The sequence below is a fragment of the Trachemys scripta genome, chromosome 24 (genome assembly GCF_013100865.1).
Source record: "Trachemys scripta elegans isolate TJP31775 chromosome 24, CAS_Tse_1.0, whole genome shotgun sequence".
Classification (NCBI taxonomy): Eukaryota; Metazoa; Chordata; order Testudines; family Emydidae; genus Trachemys; species Trachemys scripta.
Window position 1 is genome coordinate 7,505,833 of NC_048321.1, and position 18,099 is coordinate 7,523,931.

Consider the following 18,099-nt stretch of genomic DNA (forward strand, 5'->3'; position numbering starts at 1 on the left):
GGCCCCACCACCTACAGGGGGCAGGAGCTGAAGGGCAGGGGATCTAGAGGAGCTGGGGTCATGGCCCTATCATGCACAGGGGCCAATTGCAGGAGCTGGAGGGCAAGGGACCCAGAGGGGCTCAGGTGCTGGCACCCAGCTTTTGAAAGGGCTAAGGGAGAGGGGGGGATGTGAAGCAGGGCTGGGCTGAGTTCTTGGTCCCCAGCTTCCCCGAGGCCCAAGAGGAGCATAGGAGAGAGGGCTGTCGGCTTGGCAGAAGCCTGCCCTCATGGCAGCCGTCATATATGGGCCATGGTAAAATCATGTCAATGCCTTGCTGTGTCATGCTATCAAATCACCTTCTTGTTCCTCCCATGGTCTTGGCCATGCCGCTCTGCAAGCAGCAGCAGGTGAGAATGTCATTGCACCATGCAAGAAAGCCAATACAATGCACTGTAAAGCCGACACCTGCAGTTACCATGGGACAGCATTGCAACACTCTGCCAGGGTGTCAGTATGGGGGCTCATGAGGTCACCGAGGCATGTTAAGGTTATAGTGTACACCCATCCAAACTCATCCCCTTTTATAAAGGTTCTCACACTGCTCTTCACAAAGGACTTCCTATTCACAGGGGATTGGCTCCTCATTTCTAGCTGCCAAATTACATGAAAAGATATCTAAAAATACACTAAATACTTTCCCCACTGAAAGATTTTGAGGACCTGTGAGATGGGATCTTGGAAACAAACCTTTTGTTTTGTTTTTTGCGCTGAGTGCTAAATTTTATTTTTCCATTGGGGGCAGCCAATATTATGTTGTCCAACTAGTCTGTATTTTTTATACAAATCACTTTTGTGGACTCTAGCACACAACACACAATAAAGGGTGTTACAAGATACTACATATGTGTGAGATTGTCAGAAAAAGTATAATTGTGTGAAAAAACAGGATTGACCAGGTCCAGGGAAGCATTTACAGAAGCAGGGAAAGGAGAGGGTGAAAATGATATCTGCAAGCTTAACTTCTACATTTCCCAACATGATTGCTTAAGAGGAACCTTAAAAAAACTGGAGAAAATTAAATGGAAACTCCAGCAAAAAAAAAAAAAAAACTACGTTGTTGACACAGCAAACACAGCTGTACTCTCCCAGGACTCCGAGGACTTGTTTTTATTTTTTACTCTTATTTTGTCAGGGTACAGAGGCCTGGAAGTGGGTGGAGATATGTTTACACTCATTTTAAGGCCCCTTTACACGACCGGAGCTGAATACTGGAACCACTGTATAAATGAGGATAAGGTTCTGAACCTTTACCGTTTTAAAAATAATCTGCAAATGATGTATAGGAATTCCATAATCTACATCCTTTGCTGCCAATCAACAGAGAGTAAAATGAAGGGAAGGAAAATGAAAATACTTGCAGCAGCATCTTTAGTCTGGAATAAATCAGACCTAACTCAGGTTTTTCACAAGCACTGCCATCTAGGAGATTATAATTAGAGCCCGGCACGGAGACAAAATTTGGATCCACATCCACCCGCGCTCTGCAAAAATGGTCCACGGATATCTGCATTCACAGCTGCAGATTTCTGCCGATATCCACGGATTTGCAGGGCTCTAATTAAAATGAGCAGTAAGCACTATTTAAAGGAATTGTTCATAAAAGGGAAAGCTAATTCTAAACTCTGAATGAATATAGTTTGCTTATGTTTGTGTCACCCAAGAACAGCAGGACAACATGCTAAAATGGTCACTTTATTAACAGATAGAAAGACAGAACACGGCAATTGCTCAGAAACAGATTCTATGGTATGATGTCCTTCATTCCTGCCCTGGTGGAGAAGGGAGATCAGTCTCCCTGGCCCAGTCAGTCATTAGCCTCTCGGCTCAGACTAGCAATGAGGTGATCAGATCTGACAGTGGTGTGTTCTGGGGGGTTTTTGTTTGTGTTTGTTTGTTTTAAAGAAGTCACTGGGCTGTTTCCCCAGCTATTGTAATTCTTTGGATCTAACAGCCTAGCCAGGGGTCCTGTCGATTCTTCCTCATTAGAAATGCAATCTTCCTGGCCATCTCTATGTTATAAATCCGCCGGCACGTCTCGTAGGTTTCCCGCTGCCGCTTGCGGCATGGTTTCTCATAGTACCGGCGCTGTTTGGCATCCTCAATGATCCCATCCATTGTGAGAATTCTGAGGAAATTAATCAAGTGTCAGATTTTGCATTTCTTGAGGGCCTTACAGTTGAGCATAATAATGAGCTTTACAAGCATACATTCATTAAGTCTAAATCACAGTGAAGTCAATTGTCCACACAGTAAATCAGGGGAAGTCCTATCTCTCAGCCCCTGCTCTCACCATCAATACACACTCCCTCCCAGTCAATGGCACCAACAGATGACTTCAGCACAACTGGCATAATTTATTAAGCAGCAAAAATAATGAACCCTCCCAGCTGCCTCTCATTACAAAAGATATCCCATTTTGCAGATTCAAATTTGTCCGCAAACCGGATGTTTTCTAAACTGTTTATTTCTATAAATATTAACATCAAAAATGCCAAATCAGAAAAAAAAAAAAAAAGGGGTGATTTCAGCTAGAGAAATGGGCCCCATGCAATTTTCAAATCTCCTAGATTAATCAGTATTTCCTGGGCCTCATTTTGGGGGTCTGTCCTACATTGAGAACTGTACGGAGGAAAATAAAATCCCTTTAAAACTTTGTTATTAAACTATCTGGTAGCTGTGAAAAAAATCATGGATTAGTGGGACTGTGGCAGCTACCTCCATTGTTAGATTTTACAGTCTCTCTCCTCTTTAGGCCGCAGGCTCATACATGTGCTAGTCAGCAGAGGGCAGTGGTGCAGAGAGATTAGAGAAGGCCACATATAGTCTGACCCAGACACTGCTGCAGGCAATAGAAAGACTCCCACTGACTTCAAGGGGCTTTGGATCAGGCCTCCCCAGTGCATCACCACAGAGATGAGGAATCTTTTATCCACAACGTGACACATTTTGTAAGAGAACAGACTCAGCTACATAAAGGCCTCCTCAATCAGGCTGGCTTACATACAATTCACTGACTGCCACCAGTCTATTTCAGCTGCATTCCTGTGCTAAGTGATTCACGGAAACGGTCTCAACAGCATTACTGCTGCCAAGCCATCCGTTCTAAGCAAGCAGGATTGTGTCCTTCCCCATTCTGTAGCTGAGCAGGTGAGCCTTGCCCTACTGGAGTCTTCCTTGCCACGTCAACTCTCGTTCTCCTTCTCTCACAGTAGGACTGCTACCAGAGTTCAGCTAGTGGCTCTCAATCATTCCCCATGTATTTTAACAGAATAAGGGTTAAGAACGTGTAGCTAAAAGGTTCCCGACTGTGTAGCCTATAGGATTAACCTGCTTGCTTGCATATATATATATATATATATATATATATATATATATATAATCTTTTCTTATAGTTTAAGTATTTCATTTATTGTAATAGGTTTATAGATTTATATTCAAGTAAGTTGGGCTGTACTGCAAGGGACCTACAGACCATATCCTATACGCTGAGCTAAGGCAAAGTTAGCATATCTATGTCTGGGACCTTTCACCCAGACAGCAAGTCAACACCCACACATGTCTGAGATCTTTCACCTAGATAGATAAATAATGGAAGAATGGCATAGGGGGTTTCCAAGTCTGCCACCCACAGACTTAACAGGTGCACCACAAGGAAAGAACCAAAATAACCGAAGAACAAAAATAACGTGTGTGTGTATGATCTAATGTCATTAGTATGTATGTACATGTCCTCAATACGTACAAACATACTAGCCTATGGAGTAAGTGTACCCTAACGTTTTTTGCGGGTGAGGAATGAAGTTTGGGCATAGGAGCAGGGCCGGCTCTGGCTTTTTGGCCGCCCCAAGCAAAAAAAAAAAAAAAACACGGGGCGGCCAGAACAGCAAAGCAAAAAAAAACCTGCGGCCGGGCTCCACTCCGGTCAGCGGGGAGGGAAGGAAGAGGACTGCCCTGCAGGGCGCTCTGGTTCTCCGCGCCGCCGCCCCCAACAGGGTGGCCGGAGCGGAACAAGAACAACAACAACAACAACAACAACAACAAAAAGCAGCCGTGCAGCCCTAGGATTGGGCAGAACGCCGCCTCGAACAATCTGCCGCCCAAGCACCAGCTTGCTCAGCTGGTGCCTGGAGTTGGCCCTACATAGGAGGAAGGATTTCAGGCACTTGTGCCCTATAAAAGAGGTGATCCACCTTGCTAGAGGGCTCTATCTACGATGACTACTACTATCAGGAGGTTGCACTTGTTTTTAATCAAACTTTCGAAGTTCCAAGGGGACTAGGCTAAGCTTGGTTTCCCTAAGCTTTCGTTCTTAGTTTTGTTCAGCATATGCAATCTTGGAACTGTTTGCAATGGTCTTTGAGAACATGTGGAGGAAGGGTGAAGTCCCAGAAGACTAGTGAAGGGGAAACATAGTGTCTTTAAAAAGGGGAACAAAGAGGACCTGGGGAATTATAGACCAGTCAGCCAGACTTCAATACCTGGAAAGATACTGGAACAAATTATTAAACAACCAATCTGTGAGCACCCGAAGGATAGCAGAGTTATAAGGAATAGCCAGCATGAATTTGCCAAGAACAAATTATGCCAAACCTACTTAATTTCCTTCTGTGTCTGGGTTACTGGCCTAGTAGCTAGGGGAGAAGCAGTAGATGTGCTATATCTTGATTTTAGTTAGGCTTTTGATAGTTCCACATCACATTCTCATAAGCAAACTAAGGATATGCGGTAGATGAAATTACTATAAGGTGGGTGCACAATAGGTTGAAAGACCGTACTCAAAGAATAGTTAATGGTTCGCTGTCAAACTGGGAAGGCATATCCAGCGCGGTACCACGAGGGTCAATCCTGGGGCAGGTATTAGTCAATATTTTCATTAATAACTTGATAATGAAGTGCAGCGTATGCTCGTAAAATCTGCAGATGACACCAAGCTGGGAGGGGTTGCAGGCACTTTGCAGGACAGGATTAGAATTCAAAACGACCTGGACAATTTGGAGAATTGGTCTGAATTCAACAAGATGAAATTCAATAAGGACAAGTGCAAAGTACTTCACTTAGGAAGGAACAATCAAATGCACAGCTACAAAATGGGGAATAATTGGCTGGGTGGCAGTGCTGAAAAAGATCTGGAGGTTAGAGTGGATCACATACTGAATGAGAGTCAACAATGTGATGAAGTTGCAAAAAAGGTTAATATCATTATCAGGAGTGTCATACGTAAGACATGGGAGGTACTTGTCCTGTTCTACTCAGCACTGGTGAGGCCTCAGTTGGAGTCCAGTGTCCAGTTCTGGGTGCCACACTTTAGGAAAGATGTGGCAAATTGGAGAGAATCCAAAGGAGAGCAGCAAAAATGAAAAAAGGTTTAGAAAGCCTGATCTGTGAGGAAAGGTTAGAAAAACGGGACACGTTTAGTCTCGAGAAAAAGACAACTGAGGAGGACCTGTTGATAATCTTCCAATATGTTAAGACCTGTTATAAAGAGGACAGTAATCAGTTGTTCTCCATGCCCACAGATTGCACTTGCAGAACTACAGCGGGCTTTCTGATATGCCATGTCAGACTACAGGCACATTTCACAGCGTCACACGAGGAGCAGGGTGATTTAGTGGTTGCCGAAAGGCCTTGATGCAAAGGCTGAGTTAGTGACTTCATTGGATAACCTTTAACAAGACCCTTGAATCTCAGCCAGTCCAGCTGCTAAACTGTGTAAATACGGATGCTGCATAAGAATTCAATTCACATAAAATTGCCTGAGATCCATTTTGCCTGTGGCTTAGGACGCTAACAATAACTGTAGCATAGGAGCGTACAGGGCCGGCTCCAGCTTTTTTGGCACCCCAAGCGGCGAAGCAAAAAAAGATAAAGCCGATTGGTGGCACTTCGGCGGCAGCTCCATCGTGCCACTTCATTCTTCTGCGGCAATTCGGCGGTGAGTCCTTCGCTCCCTCTCTTCCTCTTCAGCAGCACTTCGGCGGCAGCTCAAAGAGGAAAAGAGGGACTGAGGGACCTGTCACTGAATTGCCGCTGACGACCTGGACGTGCCGCCCCTTTCCACTGGCCACCCCAAGCACCTGCTTCCTTCGTTGGTGTCTGGAGTCGGCCCTGGGAGTGTATCTCCTCCTTCAGGCACTAGAGGAATTTATCTGTCACAGCTGTCAGTCAACGACAGGCTTAGATCTTGTCACATCGGACTCTGCAGCTTTTCCACAGTAAGATCAGGAATAGTTGCTTCCTTTGCTTTCTCCTCACACATTGGACATCAAGAGGAATTTTACAGAGAAGGGAAACAGAAGCAGAGAGATCAGGGGAAGGGACTTGCCCCAGGTCACAGAGTGAATCTGGCAAAGCCAAGATCATAACCCAGACCTTCTAGCTCCCACACATGGGCAAAACCATCCTTCCTCCTCTGTCAGAGCAGTCACAGAATAACAGAAGTAAGAGAAGGACCTATTAAGCCACCCAGTCCATCTCTACGCTGAGGCCCAACCACTTGTGGTTTCAAGTATCAGGGGGTAGCCGTGTTAGTCTGTATCTACAAAAACAACAAGGAATCTGGTGGCACCTTAAAGACTAACAGATTAATTTGGGCATAAGCTTTCGTGGGTAAAAACCTCACTTCTTCAGATGCATAGAGTGAAAGTTACAGATGCAGGCATTATATACTGACACATGGAGAGCAGGGAGTATATAATGCCTGCATCTGTAACTTTCACTCTATGCATCTGAAGAAGTGAGGTTTTTACCCACGAAAGCTTATGCCCAAATAAATCTGTTAGTCTTTAAGGTACCACCAGACTCCTTGTTGCACTTGTGGTTTGTGATGTTCAGTTTTACAATGTACTGAGTAAGGAGACTTCTACCACTTCTCAAAGGAGACGAATCCATAGCCTAATATATCACACTACTGGGAAGTTTTCCTTGACCTTCAGCCAGGATTTTCCCTTTCTTAATTTCAAACCATTACCTCTAGTTATTCCACCCTACTTAACTCCTCTCCTTCCTGGGTAGTTACATATTTCAACTTACACCTTATTCCCCCCTTTTAGCCAAATTACACTTAAGATCACTTACACTACAAACACAAAACTTTTTCTCTTGCTTGTGTGGACAGAAAAAGACACGTATAGGAACCATGTTTTAGCCTAAGTATCTTAAAGGGTTTAAACATGGTTTCCCAACATCTATATGACAACTTGTTCTCACCTACGCAGGCAAGAATAAATCCTGTTCTAACACTGTTTGCCGACAGCCATGCTTAGACATGGCTATTTTTAAAGCACAGACAGGGCCTTAATCTTTCCTCTGAAATTGATCCCTCCACCTGCCTGATCATTTTTTGTTGCTCTTTATTCTTCAGGATTGAAGAAAATCAGAATGCACAATACGGGGATTTCACCACTCCGTGGAGAAAACTGCTGTTTAGCTGTCCTTTCATATAAAGTACTTGATGTGTCTACTTGTGAATCTCTTATCAGCAAAGAGCACGTCAAGGGCTAATTCAGACAGAGCTTATACAGATTTAGCAACCTGCTGTAGTGATGCTTAACCTGTCCAGTAATACAGCCTTGATCAAACCTATTACAGATTTTAAAGGGACACTGTCAATTACAGTCATTTAGGCCAGCAATTAGGCATGTAAAGAAAAGGTTTTACAACCCTGATTATTAACAAGAGAGTTTTAATTACATTATTAAAAAAAAAATCAATGAAAATTGTTTTTTGTTGAGATTTAAAAATTTTCTTTCGGCATTGGGAACTCAAACACTGCAACAGCTCTGACAGGACATGTGAATCAGAAAATGAAACTGACCAGAAAAACATGAAATTGATTGGTTAGTTTTCATCGCCCAAACAAAATGAAGGGCAAAAAAAAAAAAAAAAAAAAAATCAATAAAAAAAATAATGGCAGATAAGTTAGATTTTAAAACAACATTACTCTTGAGGTAACAAAAACAACAAGGAGTCCGGTGGCACCTTAAAGACGAACAGATTTATTTGGGCATAAGCTTTCATGGGTAACTTTCACTCCATGCATCTGAAGGAGTGGTTTTTTTCCTCACGAAATCTTATGCCCAAATAAATCTGTTAGTCTTTAAGGTGCCACCGGACTCCTTGTTGTTTTTGTGGATACAGACTAACACACCTACCCCCTGACTCTTGAGGTAACAGTGTAAACTACTGCTAGCATCACAAATAAAGGAATCTGCTTTTTAAAAAAATATTTTTTTTAATTTGACAGTTTCCCTTTAACAAAGTTCAGATTTGAATAGAAGCCTTTTTAGAGAATAAGCATTCACATGGCAATGCACGCAGCCTGTCTGTCAGCAGATAACGTGTGTAAGATAAATAGTCTTCAATGGACTGAAAAACCCACCCACAAGTGTCCAGCATCCAATAAGATACAGCTCAGTTGTCTCTAGTTCCCCTCCTTGTCACAAAAGGGCGGCCAATCGGAAGGCAGCAAGTTTTTCTGCATCAAGCACTTGTTATGTAACATCGTGCGCTTAGTTAGTCCCACGGGCAAGGGCTGAGAGATACACATGTTCAGCTCACCAGCTGCACAGACATTTTAAAAACGTGTTGCCCTTTGTACGGTTCTGAACAAACACTTACGGTGTAATTGCAGTCCGATCTATATATAAACCGACAACTATGAGCCGCAAATCTGCTGGGCACCGAAACGAGAGAAGAAATACCAAAACACACGTTGTGTATACTGCTGTTAAAAAGGGATACAGTCAAGGATCTGAGGGCCAGAAGCTGTCTTGCAAATACGTTTTTTTTAAATGAGCTAATCAGTGCTGAATGGTTCCAACTGCAGCTGGTAATTAGGTCCCCTCTAGCCATGGTCAGCCAGCTCCAACCCAGTTACGACCTGGCATGCCCCATGCTGCAATAGCACACCATTAAAAGAAGCCCAGTGCAGCATGGATCCAGAGTACAGGGCATTGCTTTGCAAAACTTGTTACATAAAGGGGTCCTTTGGATACAGAAGTACCGGACTTTGCAGAGCCATACCATATTCTTAAACACCACTTCCTGGACTCTAGTGTCATCCAGCTCCGCACGTCAGTGAAGTTCTCAGTTTCACATCACCTGGGAGTGGTAGCTAGATAGAAAATCAGAACTATGGGGGAGACTTAAATAAAAGGCTTTAATATTTAGGAACATAATCCTCTAATTAATAGCCTTTTACATTTTTACAGCACCTTTCAATCCACAGGATATAAAAGCACATCGCAAACTACATGTGTGTAGCATCGCTGAAAGGCAGCCAGCTCTGGGGTGAAGGGGGCTGACCAACGGATACATAGCATACTGCAGAACAGGGCACTGCAAGGGAGAATAAAGGTTATACTCTGCCTTTGAAATGAAAGCAGCTGTCTTTTCTAAACTTCCTTAGGACGATGCAGAGCTGATCTCAAAACCACCCCCAGGTAAGTGAAGTATTTGCCTTACACAGCAGAAAAGAGGTTTTATGCTTAACAAAACCCCAGGCCCGAAGTCCAATCTTTTCCAAAGACAGTCTCATTATCGGACAGGAGGGGAACAGCACAAACAGAGGACCCTAACACCACGCAAACACACACATAATGTGCAAGAAATCACAATTTTAGTCATAACTCCTGGCCTCAAAACACTAGCCCAGGAGATCAAAGTACTTAACAGACGCTGAAGCCTGTTGCCAGTGTCTGAATCAATGTCACAATGAAATTGAGAGCTAACAAAGAAAACATATTGCCCTTCTGGATTTTTAGCACTGAGGCCAGCAGAGGTCAGTATGATCACAAGACTGAAGAAGATTAAGTCTAACATTGGCACACAGCACAAAACATTGTCTACCAGTTACCACAGATTAGTAGATATCTGAATGAAGATACAAACACGCATGCTAGTAAAGCAAGTAAAATCCCAAAGCAAGGCAATATTAAAGCATATGTGCTGGGCTTATGGGACATTAGTGATTTGTCTACACTATACAGCTTGGCCATGTCGCTAAAAGTCGGGCAGTGTAAACGCTGTTTGTCAGCACTTTTGCGGACAAAATACTTCCACTCCCTACGAGCAGGGGATGCGTTGTGGACAGGAGCGCACTCCTGCCGACAACGAGCCGTTTACACTGCCACTTGCCGCGACAAAAGTTTTGTCTTTCGGGACGGAGGGCTTTTTTAAGCACCTGTGAATCACAAAAGTTGTGTCGTTCAATTGGCCGTGTAGACAAAGCCTTAGACAAGCTTTGTTATATTTGTGGCTCACTCACTCAGCCGTAGTAGAAGATACAATGCCCATGCTAGCAAGAGCCCTGGTCCCATTATTCTAGTGCAGTCTATATATTCATATGCCTGCGATGAGGGACCCTCAAATACACAAACATGGACTCAGGGGAATCCACAGAGGTAGAGTGGTGTAGTGGTTAGTGCAGGTCACTGGGCGTCAAATCTTCATACTATTCTCAGCTCCACCACTGACTCTCTGACACATTTCGAGCAAGTCACTTCACACACCCCCACATTCTGTTTCCCCATCTGTAAAATGGGGTAAACCACCTATCTCATGGGGCAAGGAAAAGAACTGTAGGGCTTAGTTAATGTTCGTTCCTCAGATGCAAGGTGCTAGAGAAAGACAAAGTATTATTATTATACAGCATGTTACATTTGCAGACATTGGTTACTCTACAGAAGGGAAGTATAGTATTTACATTTTGCAGATGGAGAAACACAGATCTTGACTCACAAGCAGTGAGAGAGTTCTTGTCAAAGCCAGAAATCGATCACAGATCCCTGGCTCCTATGTTCAGGCCCATTATTTACCGAGCTCTGACAATATACTTGGCAATGCACAAACACAGGAAAATTCCCTAAATCACATACACCAGGCTATGCCTCCTCTTTGATGGATGGAGATCTACATACCCTCACTGTAGAGCACTGCCCAAGGAACTCACATTAACCTGGAAGAATCAAATGATGGCCGGAGAACAATAAGGGAAAGGCAATGAAAAAGACATTAAATTCTAAACATGGTCCAGCCATGAGGCTTGACAATTTATCTTGAAATGAACAGGCCTGGCATAAATTAATATTTCCTTCCCCAAGAGAGAGTTCCCCACTCAACTAAGACCTCATCCAGATCTGATGAGCATTATCCTTATCGCCTTCCAGTGTTCCAAACAAAGGCATCCTACCACATGTATGCTAGACCTCATGGTCAGACAAATGTCCCTTCACAGTATCATTCGGAATAAGAAAGCAAGTGTCACAGTTCAATATACAGACACTGCCCAGTGATCAAATACTATATGATAAAACACTTAAGCATTTTAGTCTGTTGTTTCTGAGGAACAAGTAAAGGGGGTTAATAACAAGGCAAGAAGTTTACTATCCGTACACAGTGGAGACCTTTGTTTCTACCACAGATACTGCAAGCTGAAGGTCTTGTCTTGAATTCAGTCAGTGGCAGTTTGGGGTGCACAAGGAATGCAGGACCAAGCTGTAAGCCATCATGCAAGTTGCATCATTTTAATTTGCATGACAGCAATTTCCTCAAGAATTAGAAATTCAGCTGAATTTCCACACTTCATTTCTCTTTGTTCTAAACTAAGCCTCCCACCTCTGTGCCATCCTTCATAGGCATGAACAACAATCATATTTTAGCCTTCTCTGATGCTTTCCATCTTAGGATCTCAAAGCTTCCCAGCACATCTGCAAGGTGGGTATTATCCTCATTTTCCAGGCGGGAAGCTGAGGTGCAGAGAGAAGTGATTTTACCAAGGCCAGACAGGACAGGTTTATCCAGATGATATATCAGCAGCACATTGGAAAAATGAAGCCATGTTTCTAGTCCACAAAATCATCCTTCTTTCATACAATATGGAAAAGGCTTAGTGGGCCATCTAGTACAATGTTTCTCAACCTTTTTGATACCTGGGACTGGCTTACTCCCTTCCTAAACTGTGTCAGGGAGATCTCAGGGACTGGTCGTTGAAAAACACTGATCTGGTACACCCCAATGCCAATGCAGGATTACTTCCTCCAGTCCAGTTTTTAGCAGATTGTCCCTTCTCACTGAAATGAATGAGCTTCACTCAAATCTATAGAATGTCACAGTCCAAAATCTTGATATTAGCAAATACTTCCTAGTATTCAGCCCATGTTTTCCTTTTCCTTAAATTGTCACCCCAAATTTCTAGTTATAACCCTTTTGTGCTGCTCTAAACTAGTCCTTCCACTCATTGGCATCTACACCTTTTAAATACATGCACATGTTTTTTGTGTCCGTCCCCCCTCAAATGATCAATGTGAAATATTCATCCTTTGGCAGGCTTACTGGCTTTAATCGATGCTAAATGTTACCTTTTCCCCTTGAAATGTAAAGTAATACAGATTTAAATGTGGTGATTTTAATTAACACAGTGTTGGGACACTCATTTTCATGTGACAAAATGAAAATGTTAAATGAAGCTGAGAGACTGTTGTTGCCTTGTGCATTCCACATACATGACGAACCCAGGTTTGCTGAACTCCATTTCACTGATGCTTAGTTATTATTAATTAGGATTAATGAGTTCTTCCCTTTGCTTGGGACCAGGGCCTTTTGCCATGCCCAGGACCAGTCAGCTTGTTTCAGACTAGATAGAACAGCCTAACCGGATCATAGCCCTGTAAAGCCACTTGGGATTCTCTTCACTGCAGTTTAAAGTCAGGGAACAGAAAATGCACACTTACCAGAACTTGTTAAAGGCCCCCCCTCTGATTTTTCTGTGTTCTCAAGTGTCACCACCCACTTTGGTCACAATCATTCAATTGACAGAAGTAAGAATAGAATCCAGATTCCTGACCCCCTCGGCCACTGCTCTAACCACTAGACCACATACGATTAAAACTATTACTACCTGTTAGAAATCTCCCTTCCCCTAGCAGGGGTTGAGAATGTGATTTGCTCAAGTGTTTCTTTGTTCTAACAGTATGCAAAGAAATACAAATCACAATTTATCTGAACGGAAGTAACCAACCAGAGACAAACCTAACAGTATTTGCCACAAACAAATACAGAGGACTCACTTTGCTCATCAGTAAAATGCAGCCACTTCTGGAGTGGACTCTGACAGCTGTTAACATTTACCTGTTTAGTGTCCTGTAGGCAGCATCCACATTCCCATTCTGGACCATCACCGTTCTGGCAATAAATTTCAGGTGATGTGACATTTTGGGGGTAGCTGTTCCTGAAGAAGCTTAAATCACAGAGCTAGAGAGCTCTGTGCCGTATTTTTGGCTGCCACACAGATAACCTGCTCTTCGGGGAGGCCACTGAAGTGAAGTGTGAGATCTGGGGGGGAAAGAAGCCCCAAAACTTAAGCATAAGTAACAGATTTCTAAACAGACATTTCTTGTGCCTTTTCCAATTGATGTGTATGGTGCAAAGCAATTGATTTGTTTCTATCCTAAGGTCCTTTTCTTTAGAAAATTTTAACCAGATCTCTTTTGACCCTATGAACAGCAAACTGTCGCACACCAGCAGAATTCTTGAAAATGCTACTAGATGTGCCCAGATTTCCTCTGCTCAGGCCTTGCTTATCCTGTGCTGCACCGATCACATTTTTCATGACTATCCCTTTGAAGACATGCTTTAAAAAAATAATAATTGTAAAGTACATAGGGGATTTGGGCTAGTTGGCGCTTTTTGCTCGCCAATGGCAAGAAAACATTTGCCAAAATCCCACATGTATTAAGTACTGTTATTAATTATTATTAATTATTATTATAATGGAGATATCCCATCTCCTAGAACTGGAAGGGACCTTGAAAGGTCATCGAGTCCAGCCCCCTGTCTTCACTAGCAGGACCAAGTACTTATTTTGCCCCCGATCCCCAAGTGGCCCCCTCAAGGATTGAACTTACAACCCTAGGTTTAGGAGGCCAATGCTCAAACCACTGAGCTATCCCTCCCCCCTTGGGTTGGCCTGCTAAATCCAGGGTTGTGAGTTCAGTCCTTGAGGGGGCCACTTGGGGATCGGGGGCAAAATAAGTACTTGGTCCTGCTAGTGAAGACAGGGGGCTGGACTCGATGACCTTTCAAGGTCCCTTCCAGTTCTAGGAGATGGGATATCTCCATTATAATAATAATTAATAATAATTAATAACAGTACTTAATACATGTGGGATTTTGGCAAATGTTTTCTTGCCATTGGCGAGCAAAAAGCGCCAACTAGCCCAAATCCCCTATGTACTTTACAATTATTATTTTTTTAAAGCATGTCTTCAAAGGGATAGTCATGAAAAATGTGATCGGTGCAGCACAGGATAAGCAAGGCCTGAGCAGAGGAAATCTGGGCACATCTAGTAGCATTTTCAANGCGGGGGTGGTGGTGTTGGGGCACAGGGCAGGGTTAGGCAGTTCCCATATTTTCGGGGCATGTACCCCCGGGGCTATGCAGAGGTCTCCCGGGGAGTACATCAACTCATCTAGATATTTACCTAGTTTTACAACAGGCCACATAAAAAGCACTACTGAAGTCAGTACAAACTAAAAGTTCATACAGATAAAATGAGAAGTTAAGCAATTTTTCAGTAACAGTGCGGCTGTAACACTTTTGTATTTTTATGTCTGAATTTGTAAGCAAGTCGTTTTTAAGGGTGATGAAACTTGGGGTACGCAAGACAAATCAGACTCCCGAAAGGGGTACAGTAGTCTGGAAAGGTTGAGAACCACTAGCTTAAGGCACAATGTTCCGCGATCCCTGTCTATCCCGCTGTTTTACAGAATGGCTACTTTATTGTGTTTCTAAAACTTAATTCTTTTTATGAGGCTAGACTGGTCTATTGTTCAGCAGGGCCGGCTTTAGGCCGATTCCCCTGATTCCCCAGAATTGGGCCCCGCGCTTAAGGCGCCTTTTTAATTTTTTTACTCACCCGGCGGCGGTCCGCTCCGGGTCTTTGGCGGGGGGTCCTTCAGTGCCACGGAAGACCCGGAGTGGACCCCCCCCCCCGGCGCCAAAATGCCGCCGAAGACCCGGAGTGGACCCCCCCGCCGCCGAAGTCCCGGACCGCCACCGGGTATTAGAATCGGGCCCCTCAGTTCATAAAGCCAGCCCTGTTGTTCAGTTCCCCAACCTGGAAGACCAATGTACTACTTTTCATCTGGTCAATACCCTATGACTTGTCTGACTTGGGTGGCCCTACAAGGAGTTAAAACTCCCACTGGAACACACAACCCTTTCCACTATATCAAGGAGCAGTCCCTAGGGAAGGATAAATTAGAGTTCAAGAAAATGAAAGTATGCAAAATATGGAACAAAGCTTATTTACCGGTATAAGGGACAAGCCCTTTCCTACCAGATGTTTAATTTGTGGTACAAAATCAAACAGTACAGTCCTCTAATGTATGATCCTTTGCTGATATAGAAGTGTGTTTATTGATAAGAGATGCAGGACATTAGGCACTGAATGCATGCTTTGGAACACAGGAGAGGTGATCACCCTATTAGGAAGTGTTTGTGGTTAGGACAGGGGACTGGAACCAGGATTTCTGAGTTCTGTAACAGTTCATGGCAACTGCACCTGTATTCCCCCTCCGTGATCCAGCAAAGGCACCCGCTCCAGGCTCCTCAGCTGTCATCTCTCTTGGGTAAAGACCCACATCTCTCTCCCTTCTGACCAGGGTTTTCCAGGCTGCACCGTTCCTTTCCTATGCTGTGAGTTCCCCAGCAAGTCAGGCTGCCTAAGCAGGCCTGACTGTGCTTTCTCCTCAGGGGCCATAAACAGCGCAGTTGCCCACAGGTCTAAGCTGTTACCGCACAGCCCGTTTTAAGCAAGCACATTTATTCTTTAAGGTGAAGGCATTACAGGGAAAACATATTAAAACAATAAAGTAACCTACACATGCTAAGAAGCTTACCAGAGATCACCCCCTACTCCAGGAAGGCTGTTGGCAGTGATCAGTTCTTCAAACCCCAGCAAGGAGTTTGTCTGTGGTTACAAGTTCAGAACAGCTGTTAGCACAGAACAAGCATGCCCACAAATGGTTCGTTCTTTTTTTTCCAGTTAGGGCCTTTGAGCTTGTCCTTATGTAATAGCTGATCATTGGACAAAGGTCCCCATCTCCGGGCAAAGCTTCTAAAGGCTGAGTTCTTGCATAGCCAGAGAAGGTACATGTGCATAAACTACCCCCTAAATATTTCCTGGGAAACCCTCTTACCTTTGGTTGCCCCAAAAGTTTATCCTTGTCTGGAATATTGTTTCAAAGCTTCCTTTAAAAGTCATAACATTGCTCAGGGTTTAGAGTGGTCACATCTCCCCCCTAGAGAAGTTACAATCCACAATATGACATAAACTTCACATTTATTATACAATGAACTCCAACACCATTTCAACTTCATTCAATGAGATCTCCTAAAGATATTGCAGAAAATTGCCATCTCCTGTGACAAGTTCCATTCCCAACTCTGGCACTGAGCCGCTGTGTGACCCTGGGGCAAGTCACTTTGTATCTCTGTGCCTCAGTATTCCCATTGATAAATTCAGACTGGAAATAAGGCGCACATTTTTAACATTGAGGGCAATTCATCATTGGAACAAAGGATCGAGGCTGATGGTGGATTCTCCATCACTAGTGATGTTTAAATCAAGATCGTATGTTTTTCTAAAAGATCTGTTGTAGTTCAAACAGGAATTATTTTGGGGAAGTTCTGTGACCTCTGTTATACGGGAGGTCATAGAATCATAGAATATCAGGGTTGGAAGGGACCTCAGGAGGTCATCTAGTCTAACCCCCTGCTCAAAGCAGGACCAATTCCCAACTAAATCATCCCAGCCAGGGCTTTGTCAAGCCTGACCTTAAAAACCTCTAAGGAAGGAGATTCCACCACCTCCCTAGGGAACCCATTCCAGTGCTTCACCACCCTCCTAGTGAAAAAGTTTTTCCTAATATCCAACCTAAACCTCCCCCACTGCAACTTGAGACCATTATTCCTTGTTCTGTCATCTGGTACCACTGAGAACAATCTAGATCCATCCTCTTTGGAACCCCCTTTCAGATAGTTGAAAGCAGCTATCAAATCCCCCCTCATTCTTCTCTTCTGCAGACTAAACAATCCCAGTTCCCTCAGCCTCTCCTCATAAGTCATGTGCTCCAGCCCCCTAATCATTTTTGTTGCCCTCCGCTGGACTCTCTTCAATTTTTCCACATCCTTCTTGTAGTGTGGGGCCCAAAACTGGACACAGTACTCCAGATGAGGCCTCACTAATGTTGAATAGAGGGGAACGATCACGTCCCTCGATCTGCTGGCAATGCCCCTTCTTATACAGCCCAAAATGCCATTAGCCTTTTTGGCAACAAGGGCACACTGTTGACTCAAATCCAGCTTCTCGTCCACTGTAACCCCTAGGTCCTTTTCTGCAGAACTGCTTCCTAGCCATTCGGTCCCTAGTCTGTAACAGTGAATGGGATTCTTCCATCCTAAGTGCAGGACTCTGCATTTGTCCTGTAGGTCAGCCTAGATGAACATAGTGGTCCCTTCTGGCCTTAGTCTCTTTGGAGCTATAAGTAAAATAGGGTAAATAGTACTAACCCTACCTTCGGGCCTAGGAACTGAATCCATTACAGTTTGTAAAATGCTTTGAGATTCTCCAATGAGAGATGCATTTCTGGTGAGCGAGCTCTGAAAGGGCACATTATCTGCCCCTCTCTGTTCATCAAACTCACTCCACCAAACCACTACTCGTGAGATAGCTTGCTCCCTGCTCGACAACCAGTGTTTTGTAAACCGGGGGAGGGCTAGCAGAAGCACTAGGCCATCACTGAGGCTAATGTTTGTCACACATACTCTCTGGGCTCCTCTGTCAGCTCGTGTGGAGTTTGGTCAATATCACATTAACATATGGGGAAAGTCATTGTTCTGTGGAACAGCACTGGAGCAAAATGTCCTTCCTAAGGGACAAGTGTCAAAACTGACAGGGACCTGTAGAAAAATGAGTGTTGGCGGTATGTTCCAGACAGATTCCCCCGCTTCCCCCAGGAACTGAAGTCCTCTGTTTATCCATGGAACAGTACAGCATG

At 43.9% G+C, this 18,099-nt stretch overlaps 1 protein-coding gene across 1 annotated transcript; it reads right to left on the minus strand.

The window, feature by feature from the left end:
* Nucleotides 1-1,718: 1,718 nt before the first annotated feature.
* Nucleotides 1,719-13,396, minus strand: MRPS21 (mitochondrial ribosomal protein S21). The gene is made up of 2 exons (XM_034756824.1): nucleotides 13,168-13,396; nucleotides 1,719-2,167 (listed from the first exon to the last, which is right to left on the minus strand). The coding sequence occupies exons 1-2, from the start codon at nucleotides 13,248-13,250 to the stop codon at nucleotides 1,987-1,989; spliced, it is 264 nt and encodes an 87-aa protein (XP_034612715.1). The 5' UTR covers nucleotides 13,251-13,396; the 3' UTR covers nucleotides 1,719-1,986.
* Nucleotides 13,397-18,099: the final 4,703 nt, after the last annotated feature.